This window comes from Gallinula chloropus, assembly GCF_964237585.1.
Source record: "Gallinula chloropus genome assembly, chromosome: 1".
In the NCBI taxonomy this organism is placed as follows: Eukaryota; Metazoa; Chordata; class Aves; order Gruiformes; family Rallidae; genus Gallinula; species Gallinula chloropus.
The window spans coordinates 137,452,005-137,465,122 of NC_140085.1; the positions used below are offsets into that span (position 1 = coordinate 137,452,005).

At 35.5% G+C, this 13,118-nt stretch overlaps 1 protein-coding gene across 2 annotated transcripts in view; it reads left to right on the forward strand.

The window, feature by feature from the left end:
• The window catches only part of NLGN4X (neuroligin 4 X-linked), a gene marked incomplete at both ends in the record, with an annotated part of 124,485 nt that overhangs the window by 40,773 nt on the left and 70,594 nt on the right, over positions 1 to 13,118 (forward strand). The window contains 2 exons of one of the 2 annotated variants that reach the window (XM_084279252.1): positions 718 to 777; positions 4,432 to 4,584. In XM_084279252.1, coding sequence (XP_084135378.1) covers positions 718 to 777; positions 4,432 to 4,584 — 213 coding nt within the window. The remainder of the gene's footprint in view (positions 1 to 717; positions 778 to 4,431; positions 4,585 to 13,118) is intronic. The other variant, XM_084279253.1, reaches the window with a different exon arrangement.

The following is a 13,118-nucleotide window of genomic DNA, read 5'->3' on the forward strand; positions in this document are numbered from 1 at the left end:
AATTTCTATGCTTTTTCTAAAGAACATGAAATGTGGTATAATTTGAACCAGGGCTACTTTTGGACCAATTTCATATCTGGGATTGACTCAGCTCTGTTTCACCTTTCTTTTCGTCTGTTGTTTAAGATAACTTTTGCTCATACAGAAAGCAAGATTAAATTTTTAAGAGGTCTGTATGGTTTGTCTTGGTACATTTGAATTGTGCAAGATTCAATGAGAATTTTATTTGCATTGATTCCTTCTATAATTGAGGTTGTGGCTAATTACTAATAAATACTAATGAGGATGAATAAAATGTTAACTCATTGATGATAGTGACTGAAGGCATTATTTCTTCAAAGTTACTGAACAGAATTAAATAAATTGCATTTCTTATGTAAAAACCATAATTTGGTAAATTTTTAATATACTTTTTTGTTTGTTTTATTCTTTTCCAATAGCACATTAATTTTGTTTTTGCAGAAATCACTTTTAACTGAAGTAACTGCATTGTCACAGAATACGATACATTTTTTTCCAATATTTTCAATTTGTTCTTCTTGACATTTTATGTTTATGTGCAGTTTGCATCTTTTTTGTTTTTCGATTTCAAATGTAACAGATTTTGACATTTTTGTTACATTTTTTTGTACTAGTGGTTTTTTTTCTTATTTTTGAGAACCTGCTGTTTTTGAATTCTCTTTTTTCCCTTTATTCTCCTCCTCACTATGATCCCAGGAGCCAACACAAAGAAAAGCGCAGATGATATAACCAGTAATGATCGTGGTGAAGATGAAGGTATTTTTTGTTTTTTCAAAGCTCGACCCTGATGCATGAACATAAACTTTTTAATTTTTACTATAATAATAGTAATAATTAATTACTGTTATCGTTATTGGTGTTATTTCAACATGATTTTTAGTCCCTTATTTGCAGAAGCACGCTTCAGTGTGCTTCTTTATTTTCTTCTTTAGAAATTACTTTCTTTGTTTTTCTTTTTAAAATCCAAATTAGTTTATAGATGACTGCTGTTCCTCTGTGACATAGGCATAGAGGTTATTCCTAAATATGTCTGGAGTGACTAACATAAATATTATTTTAAACCACATATGTTTTCCCCCCTATTCTTTCTTAGGTTGAGAAAATGGAATTTTAAAACATGCATGTGCTTTTTTCCCTCCTGCACATTTTGTAAATTCACCTGTTTGAAATTCATAAAAAACTCACATATATCCTTCCTTTCACCTCCACTGTTTCCCCAGTGCACATGCTGTAACTTGATGCAGTTGAATTCTGCTTTGTCTTTGCTATTTTTATTTACTTATTTATTTTTTTCTCACAGGATGTGGTTTATTTCAGGACAAAAAATAAAGGAAGCTGTTGATGTTGCTTTATTGTTTTTCCTCTAATCAGCTAGCCTCTGAGATACATTCATTCTGACTCTGACCACATTCCCACTGAAATCAATGACAATCATTTTCATTGACTTCTTTCAGAGTTGGATTGGATTCCCTGAAAGGAAATGTTAAAGTTCACAGTGAAGTACCCTAAAAAAAGTTTTACAAGGAAATACTTTTTTCTTGCCTTGGCACAGCAAAGCTATTTGGGATGCACCGAAATAGAAAGAAGGCATGAAATCTTCCTCTCTTCTCACTCTTCCTTTTCATTAAAGTTACACTGACAGTTTATTTTACTTTATCTACTTACCAAATCAACTTTTCTGTGCTTTTGGTTTTGTTTTTTTAATTAATTCAGAAGGCAACAGCCTTAGGTAGTTTCTTGGTCTTTTTTTGGTGCCATGTGATTCTAAATCCTTTCATGCTTGGCCAATATGATGTGTTACTCTATGTCTTTTTTCCTGTTTTCTCCTATTTGACATCTGTTCAAATAACTCTGAAATATTTGTCCTCTCTGTTCCTTTTATAATCATGCATACTACAATGAGGACATGATTTCCTTTTTTTTTTTTTTTTTTTTTTCCTGGGAGTTCAGCTCAATTATAGCTACTCTAGCCATATATAAAATACCATAACAAAAATCTCTGGTCTTTCATTCACACTGGTTGCCTTCTACTGTATCACCTTCATTGCTGATTCACACTGTTTCTTATAACACAAAAATGCTGTGCAGAATACTCAAAATTACTTTTTTTTTAATTTTCTGAATATCACCTTCCTATTTCTGTGCAACATATGTTTGGGGTTTTTTTAATGATGGCATCATAATTTTTTATACCAAATTCTGTAATTTAAAAAGATAAGTAACAAGCAAAATTCAAAATTGCTTAAAAAACCTTAAAGTAGATACTGGATTATGAATACATTATTATTCAGACTTCTTAAAAAAAAGTTTGAGTTTCATGATTAACAAGGGCATCTACTTTAGATCTAAGCACAAAAAGCATGGAGCTCATTTCCTTTATGTTGAAGCTAATCATGTTCCCATTGAAGGGGAAGAGGAAACCTCCCATTGACTTCAGCAGTGAAAGATTCAACCCTGAGGTAGAACTATGTAATAAGGAAAGATTAAATACAACAAATCATGCCATGAGACATGGAGAGAGAAGGGAAAGGTAATTCAGTAGCACAAATAATGGCGTTAATAATTGTTGCTTTAATTTTTTGAGAGCTCCTCTTTGCCTTCACTGAAGAAAAACTCTCATGTACTTTGCTGAAAATGCTGAGAATAAAAAAAACATCCACTAGAATATACCTCATTGCTTTATATGATCTGCTTGGTGGCTGCATTACTCTTATGGTCACAGCAATTAAAAAGATCTTACCACAAAAACTTTTGTTCTGCTGCTCAAATACAACTCATAAAATACAACATGAAAAGTATCTATCTTTTTATGTAAAGAAGGTGGATTTGACAACAAGCCTTAAACTAACAACTAGACAGGTGTACGTTAGAGCCTGAACATACGTTCCTTGCACTCAGCTGAAAATGTTTTATTTTTAGGGTAGTGCATACACAAGAATAAAGTAAAACTGGGCCATAGGAATATGACCAGTCAAAATTTACTTTTAAATATACTAAAATTAGTTTCACATATACAAAATATTATATATGTGCTATTTCATCACTGAACACATTATTGATATTTCAAGTATTTCCTGACAAACCTGAGGAAAAAGAAGTTTTGGAAGGCTCTATTACCCAAGTCCCTTACCTCTAATTATTTAGCTCAGATGTTTTTCTCCCTCCACTTCCGTTTTCCACTGTTCAGTATATGCCTATCCAAGGAGAATGCTGTTCATATATGGCTTTGGGTTTGTTTTTTTTTTTTTGGTTGGTTGGTTGGTTGTTTTTTGTTGGTTTTGGTTTTTTTTTTAATCCTGATTGAATAATCAGAGACTCTGCTTTCCCTAATATATTGTACTATGTGATTAAAAGAAGTGCTCCTATTCCACATGCAGATACACTGAATTACATGTAAAAGATGTGTACATCTGATGGCAGCTTACTGAAGTGTCCTCTGCTTTTTTCAGGAGCTTAGTCTCACTGTAAAGTTCCTAAATTAGGTAATCTGACCTATCTCTGGTATCGGGAGCATTTTTTGGCTATTAGAGGAACACAGATGAATCTGGTCCAAAATATATAATAAATTGTTGATTAGTATATCTTATAACTCACTCTGAAGTATGAAAATATTACTATCAATTTATTTTCATTTTCTTTTAGAAATAAAGACCCATCTGAATACCTGTCTGAAAGTGGCCAAGAGTTTTTCTCCCTATTCAAAAGATCACCCATACCATTAAGGAGCATTAATTCAAGGCTATTACTTAAGCCTTAATTTAAAGCTTAACTACCATGACAAGGGAAAGTACAAACCAAATACATTGTTTATTTAAATACAAAAAATCTGGGCCATGAATTTGTGTAAATTGTCTTTGTTTGTTAACTCCTAGTCTATTTAAATGAAGAAACAGCTTCCTATCTTTACTTCTTCCAGAACAATTTGATTTTGTAATATTATCTCTTACTGAACTATTGGGAATATAATTTCAACAATTATTTCTGAGTGAGGAGTAGGAAAGTATGGATCATTATTGTAATTTTATTATTAGAAGGATAGATATTACTAAATTGGCATGAACTTGAATCCAAATAGTCTAAAATATCCCCAAGATTATTTCATAAATTGATTTTTCTCTTTAGGCTTTTACACATTCATATCCAAATTAAATTCCTTGCAATATTTCAAGTGTTCTGAGAACATTTCAGATGAAATAGCATTTGAAGTAAGCAAGATAAATACTCAAACTTTAAATATTGGGTTTGTAGGATGATCCTGAACTGTGTAAACTAGCTGATTAAAGTGGTGTCAATGACTTTGAAAATACGGGAAATAATTAAGATTATTTTTAGCACAGTTATCAATTGCTAATGCCATATTTCCTTATTTGTTATTACTTTATTATGTTTTCCTTACTTGAATTTTTTCAGACATTCATGATCAGAACAGCAAGAAACCCGTTATGGTCTACATCCATGGAGGATCTTACATGGAGGGTACTGGCAATATGATTGATGGAAGCATTCTCGCAAGTTATGGCAATGTCATTGTTGTCACTCTCAATTACAGGCTGGGGGTTTTAGGTAAGTGGTTCTTTTCTTCATTGCTGATGACATACAAATGTTTGATTGCTTAATTTATCTTTTGATCAATCATAGATCCTTGGTACAGGTCTGATTTTAAAAAGAACATTTTTTTAAATGGTGGATTTAAGTGGTAAATTTTGAATTCTTTTCGAATTTTGTGGAAACTGGGCTAGGCTACATTCTTTTTGACTGCTGCCTTTTTCTTAGATTAAAATGACTGGATATTTATAATTATGTTCATTGTGGTTTATGTTAAATTTGTCAACAGATCATATTTGCTCTTGGATCAGTGATTTAGCAAGTTTTGAGAACTTGTATCTTTTTTCTTATCAAAATCTTCTCAATTCCATGTTAAAAAAAATAAAAGTCAAGAATGAGTACTCACAGGTTTCCAACCAGTTGGCAATTGTAGGTAGCTGGAAAATGTTATTATTATTTGTATTTGTTATTTTTATGTGCAAACTATTTTTTTAGGGCAGAAGATACAGAGTTAATACAGACAAAACAGGCTATATACTATGATGGAATCTATGTTGCAGGTAATATGCAGTCAATAGCTTACAAGGAGTGATGTAAAATCATCTTCCCAAATATAAGGAACTCTGTGAATTCTTATATTGAGAGAAATTAATATTTCTGTCTTTCAAACAGAACAAAAGCAGCATATTCTTGACAATATAAATATTTCTACGTCGGCATTAGATTGAATAACAAAGTAAAACCGGTATCAGTGACAAAAGACCAAACATCTTTTCTGCCTTCTCTGTGATTCCAGCTCCTGGATGTTTGCAAGTACCAGACACATGTAGTTTAAGCCTTCAGATGAAGGCTGATTTATTGAAGCATAGAAAATTAAGCTAAAATTTCAGTTGCTAATTGCAGACATTAGAAATACTTTTTATTGTAATGAAAAGGCATATAGGTTGTATTGAGTAGCATATATATTGCTCATATGTTTGTATTTCCAACATTTTAGATACACAAGACAAAGCATAGTAATTTTGTTTCTCTGGTTTTTGATTTAGAATGGCATTTACAAAGTTTTTTTAACTGTTTTTCTTGATAGCAAACCTGATTTATATTCAGTGGTTAATGTGCTTCAAAAATGTTCTAGCTCATCACAGCACTAAGAATGTCTTTCTTTTCCCTGATTTTTACTCTTGTTTAAATACAAAAGAACATTTTTTGTTTTGGGTTTTTTTTCTGTGACAGAGTCAGATTTAAACATAAATGCAGGAATATAGAAAAATATTTTAGTACATTTATACATACAGTGTTGGTATTCAGAAACACCCCCACCACCCCCATTCCCCACCCCCCACAACCCCCCACAAAAAAGGAAGATAAAAATATAAGTGAAAGAATATATGACTCTTAAAAAAAATGTTTTCAAACAAAGTCTATGCCCATGACCTTGCTAATACTTATTTGCCTATAATCTCTTCAAAGTTGTAACCTTGTTGGGTTTTTTTGTTTTTAAAGGATACAGATGATTAGAAGTAGTTTAAAATCTTTCACTGCAGCTGCCTGATATAAATTTAAAATAAATTTTTAAAATAAAAATTCAGTATTTTCATTAACTCCTATTTTATGTATTTACATTAAACAAAAGGAAGAAAGACAGAATGCTCTATATTCATATTGTAGCATTCAGGAAAAAACCCACAATATGGAGGCATTCAGATAAGAAACTGAAAAGTGATATCTGAGGATTTTAAATGGATTAGAAAAAATACAGGGTTGTATTTGGCATTGAATTCTGCTTCTCAACAGTGGCAACTATATTTTTTGAGAAATTATGGAATTTGTTGTAGAAGGTCTATGTTTGAATTAGAAAAAGACTAGATACACGGGATATGCATGTAACACTTAAAAATCAGAGGGACTGTATTTCACAACAATGTTTCTGGTTTTTCTTCCTGGGTCAAATACAAATGAGAACTCATTAGGATCTGCCTCAACCATGGAAGAAGTTAAGTTAACTCCAGGTGTAGTTTCACAAGAGTGGAGTAGGCAGAATCACCTCCTTTGACCTGTTAACCACAGTTCTTTTTACGCAATGCAGGATATGATTGTTTTTTGGGCTGCGGGTGCATACTGCTAGCTCTGGTTCTTTGATCTACCACTATCCCTAAGACCTTCTCCACGGGGCTGCTCTCAATTCATTCATCCCCCAGTCTATACAGATAGTGGGGACTGACCTGAAAAAGTAGGTGTGGGACCTTGCACTAGGCCTTGTTGAATTCCTCAAAGCTGTCAAATCTCTCTGGATGGCATCCTTTTCCAGTAGTACATCAAATGCCCTACTCATTTTTGTGTTGTCCACAGACTTGCTCAGGGTTTACTCTATTCTGTGATCTGTTTCAGTAATGAAGATATTTAATAATGTTTGTCTCAGTATGGACCTCTGAAGGACACCACTGGTTTCTACTTGGACATTGAGCCGTTGACTGTAACTATTGAGAACATGGCCATCCAGTCCATTCCTTATCTATCTGTTAGTCCATCCATCTGATTCACATCTCTCCTATTTAGTGGCAAGAATGTTGTAGAGGACTGCATTAAATGCCTTAAAAATGCACAGGTAGATAACATCAGTTGATTTTCCTTGTCTACTGATGCAGTCACATCATTATAGAAGACCATCAAATTAGCCAGGTGTAATTTATTCTTGGTGAAGCCATGTTGTTGTCTTAACCACCTCATATAATTTCTACGATCTGTTCCATGATCTTATTGAGCATGAAGGTGAAGCTGACTGGTGAGCAGTTCCCAAAGTCGTCCTTATTACCCTTTTTAAACATGGGTCTGAGATGTCTTCAGTCACTGAGTATTTTCTCTAACTGCCATGGCTTTTCAACAATGGTAGAATGTGGCTTAGGAATTAGATCTGCTATTTCCCTCAAGACCCTGGCATGCAGATCCCATGGACTTCTGTATGTTCAGGTTTCTCAGGTGGCCTTAAACCTGACCCTCTCCTGCAATGGGAGGGACTTAATCACCCAGTCTTTGCCTTGGGGTTCAGGGATGTGGGAAGAGAGATAACCAGTGAAAACTGAGGGGAAATAAATTCTTGAGTACCTCAGCCTTCTCCGTGCCACTTTTCACTAGTTCTCCAGTATTATTTATTGGGAGGAGTACATCTTCCTTTTCCGAGCAACATACCAGTCGAAGCCTTTATTGCCATTCTTCAAATTCCTTGCCAAATCCGCTCCATCTGTGCTTTAGCTTTCCTTCTTGCCTCCCTACACACCCAGGTAATATCCCTGGTTCCACTGTGCATTTCCTTCTTACGCTTTAGTTTGACTGAAAATCCTTACTGAGACATGCCAAGGTCCTGCCTTCCTTTCCTGATTTCTTACACTTGGGAGTCAAGACCTCTTGCACTCTAAAAAAATTAAAGAACTTCCAGCTGTTTTCTTCTTCTCTATCACTGAGGGCATTTTCCCAGGGGCTCCCATCTACTAATTCCTTACACAACTGAAAATATGCTCTGAAAATACAGGGTTCAGACCCTACACTTTACCTGGCTTCTATCCCTCAAAATTATGAATTCCATCAGGACACATTCATCCAGGTGGCCACAAGTCTTGACTGCTTTTATTAGTTTTTCTTGGTTGGTAAGCAACAAGTCCAGTAACGCTTCATCTCTGGTTGGGCTGCCTATCACCTGGACACTGCAAGAGTCTCCTGGACTTCTTAGAGCTTGCTGTGCTGCTTTTCCAGGAGATGTTAGGGTGATTGAAAATCCCCAGCAAGATCAGAGTCTGAATGTGTGATACTCCCTGTAGGTGAAGAGCATTTCATCAACATATTCCCCTTGATTGGGTGGCCTGCAGTAAACCAGCCATGAGGTTTCCTTTGTTGGCTTGGACTCTAATTGTTATCCATAAGGTCTCAAACTGCTCATCACTGTTTTTCAGAGATGGCTGTGTGCAGTCAATCTGTTATTTTTTTATATATATAAAGAGTAACCTCTAACCCAATTTACAGCCATTGATTGGAGTGGTCCAGCTGTGTGATTTGTCCTACCACATTTCAGTGACAGTGATTAGGTTGTACCCTTCTAACTGTGCAGTGGTTTCCTGCTCCATTTTTTTTGATACCCATGATACATACATTGGTATAGACGCACGTCAGTTTGGCTGTCAATTATGTCATGTTTTCAGAGAAAAATTATCTAATTCCTTTGGGACATTTGATTGGTGTTTCCCTCTTGGTTCCTAATGTATCAGCAGCCCCCAGATCTTCTTTGCTATCCCCTTTCCCTGCTAAATCTAGTTTAAAACTCTCCCTGTAAGTCTGGACAGATTGTTGGTGAAGAGGATCTTGCCTCAGTCAGACAAATCCCTGCAAAGCAGGAAGCGGCACAGTCACTGGCAGAGTAGGCAGCACTACCTAAACTGCTGCACAAACTGCTGATGCTGCTTCCAACTGATGCAGTCCTTGTTTGCACAGCCTGTGCTCCTGGTAGCAGTTATATGTGTCATCTAGTGGTTTGAACTGACCTCAGGGTCACAGGCTCTGTCCCATTCCCATGAGACCTGTCTCCTGCTGGCTGGTACCTCCTCCCACACCAGCATCCCAAGGGTGCTGGAGGGCCAGAAATCTCCTCAGACATCCCCTGGGGACCTGAAAACCCTCCTACTGCTCTCAGCAGGAGGCGACTGCTGCTGCTTCTGTTAGCATCAGTTTCCTGGGTTTTAAAATGCAGGAACAATTCCTAGTTTAATATCCTGGGAACAAATCAATAATGGTGATAATATTTGAGAAAGCCTGGATTTTGGAAATGTATCTTCAGAGATGAGGGAAATTAGGGACCACATACTTTACCTGACTATCCTTGACTTTGCCCTTAAGAAATACCTATACAGACATAGAAAATTTGTCAAGGTAATAGAATATATATGGGTTTCTTTACTGCCTTCCGATACAATATAATTTTAATTATATGTTACGTAATCTGTAATCTTCCTATAACTTAGTAAAAGGTTTGAAAAGCCTTGGGTTTAACACACAACACCACACCCTTTGAATTTTAAAACTGGGTTTTAGCAGACACCATAAAGACAAGGAAGTCTAGCTGCCTGTTGGTTATATCATATACTGAAAATTCTAGTTTTAATTTAACCAGAAAGCAGACACACTGGAAGAAAGAAGGCTTTACTTGAGGTAACTGTAACATTGTGACCTCTTCAGGGTTGTCAAGCATTTTATCTGAATGATAGAGACAAGTATCTTCATCTCTGTCTTTTCTTCTTCCTTCTGAATAAATACAGACTTTTAGTTTGTGCAGTGAACTAGACTTATCTGTGTGTCCAGAATACAGAAGAACATTTCCTCTACATCTTGGAGAACTGCAAAGCTTCTATGGGAATACGTACCTCATCTCTCTCTTTCCCTGTGTTCAAGTAGCACCATGGCAAAATAGCAGACAGCTGGGCCCAAGACCTTCCAACTTTTTTATTACCCTTCTCTATTCCTTTGAATAAAAGTACTTTTGGAATTATTTTTCCTGAGGTTTCTAGACATCCAAGCATGCAATGCAGTATGGGTTGTTGTGATTTAGAAAGCCATGTTTTCCCACTGAGTATAATTTTGCATATATTAAAATACATTCCACGGATAGGATATTTTTGGGACAATAAAATACACAGATTTAGGTATTCCCTTTACTTATTTTAGTGAGCACTCTTCAAAAGTGGAGTACTGCAAGTGCTGTGTTTACTTTCTCATGTACTTGTGGTTTGGGAGGATCCTGCCTCAGCCCAGCTCAGCAGTTTCTGTTCCTGCTCATACCTCGTTATGGTGATGACTGAAGACACTAGAGCTAGAAGAGATTATTAACATGTCCCGGTGCAAGGCAGTGCTCCTGTATCTAGATGTATTTAGTACTCTAACACACAGAAGTACTAAATCCTGCTGGTTTCCCACCCCAGAGTTTGGGCGCTGTGCAGGATGATAGTATTTTTTATAAGTTTAAGTTATTCAACAGATGAGATGAACTTCCAAAATTCACAAACTGTTTAGGGAATTATATAACTGAAATAATATAAATTCAGCAGAGAGGGGGGTTAGGTAAAACAGATATCCTAATTTAAAGAACATTCTAGTATACAGAAAACGGGATGATTTCAATGACCTGATTCACACTCATCTAGAAACTGCTCAATTCCACTTTGTTACCTACATTCTTAGTTTTCATGGATATCTTGAAGAAAAAGTAACATCTTTCCAACCTCGCTATGAACACTGTATTAGTACCTTTTCCAGGATTCTATTGGCAGGCAAAATACAGAAGAGGGATTTATGTTTATTACTGTTCTGCAGTGACATGACCTAATCGCCTGGCATTGTCTGAATTGCTCTGGGAGAGGGGTTGGACTAGATGATCTCCAGAGGTTCCTTCTAATGCCTGTCATTCTGTGATTCTGTGATTCTGTCTGTCTCATGGTGAGCATTTGATATGCTGAATACATGTTGAGCATGTGCAACAGTAAAAATTAAATCTAACACAATTTTTTAATGCAGCTAAATTGTCATGGAATTATACAGTTTGAAGAATCTTAAAAAAGTTATTCAAATATGAACTTGATGATTTTGTATGAGCTATTAAAGGCAAAACCTGAGATGAATACTAGAAATATGAATCAGGTATTTTTTAAGCCAGAGTTAAATGAAGCATCTACTGCAGTAAATGAGACACAGTCAGAGTTCAAAATTGTGAAATTGACTTAACATTTCTTAGACCACTTGCAATTTAACATTTTCTTTCTCCATTCCAAATCATGCAGATAAGAATAGTCTGTTTCGCATCTATCTCCCTTTTTGGCAATAAGCATCCATCTTAAGTCCTGTCTGAAAAGGCTGGACTTGTAGAAATGATATACACGTGCAATTATAGCTCTCTCTAAATGATCATATTAGGTAGTGTCACATAAATCAGAGTTGAGACTTAGTACTTCTGCAAGTTACTGAGAACCTGTTTTCTTTAGTTCACTGAATGTTTGGTTTGTAATTTAAAACATCAATGCACTGAAACAGCATATGTTGTAAATTAACTGTTTAGGATTTAACCGACCACTGTAGGTTCCTTCCAGCTGAACTCCTGTTCTGTTCTAAGCAAGAAGTAGTATCTCATGGGCCAGATTCTTTCATTTTGGCAGAGTACAATAGTCAAAAATGCATGGAATTTTATCTTTACTAGTGTAATTGTTTTAAAGAATGACTTTGTATTTTAAATTAAGACGTGCAGATGTCTGTTCCCTTTGTGCCTACAGATAGCGCTCCTCTATTTCCAGTGTGTGTGGTTCCACTAGTACAGGCAACATAAGGGTGAAGTCTTAGTAGAAAAGGCCAGGGGTAGATCAATTATACATGGGAATGACCCAGGAGCTGGAGCAGGCTCAGTAAATCAGAGTTTGATGTTATTGTACACAAGAAAGGAGATTTATTTAGGCTCAATTTAGCTTATAGTGACTGCATTGCTGAAGCCAATGCAAACTTCACTACATTGCCTGCCCTACATCTCAAAGCTTCATGCTGAAGATTTTCTGGACAGTTCGGTTCCTGGCCTATCTTCTTAGTTGGCCAATAATTGTGTCAGCTAATGTCAGTTGTCTTAGCTGATTTTCTACTTCAGTTGAACTCCTGAATCCCCTGCAATGACACATAAGGGCTAATTCTATTGCTATAAACACATTTTGTAGATATAAGAATTATATTATTACACTGTTCATTATTTTTTGTAAATCTTTTTCTCTTAATCAAATCAATTAAGTGCAAATGAAGCTGATGAACTCTATCCATATCCCATTGTTTCTATACTGTTATGTCACTACATCGTCTGTTTCAAACATTAGAAGCCACAAATACATAATTTTCAGTGACAATAGAAGCTATGTCTACATTCATGGAGTTTCTAACATTAGATATGTTAAATTAATAGACTGGATACATGGTATCACTGTGATCGTGCCTTAATCACAAAAACACTTAATAGCTTGTTTTCCTGTTGTATGTTATAGCATCTGAACTCCTAACAAGCTTAGATAACTTCTGTACAACTCTGTAGTCAGGGGTGAGTGTAGACATTCTTGAAATGTGATTGTCAAAACTGGAATTTAGAAGACTTTTTTCACAGAGTTCCTCTTTTTTAAATGCAATAAAATCCACTTCCTCCAAGCTTGATGGAATGGTCTGGCTGATTAAGCTAGTAAAGCATGGTCTCAGAAAATACTTTTTATCATAGCTTACACAGACAAATGAAGCAAAAGGTTACAAGGTAATGTGAGAGAAGGTATGATTTTTAGGTTTTGGTAATTCACTGAGTAAGCTGATGTCCAAGTATCACTCTGAGCGTATTTACATTCTTTAAGAAGATTTTGTGTTAACCAAGATTTACAATACATTCTTTTAACAAGTTTGTCCCTGCATTGTATGAAAGATTCGAAGGTTTGGGTTTTTTGTCTTTTTTATTGAAATTAGATACAGGTATTTAGGCAGTGCAAGAGTGTCCTGCTTTATAAACA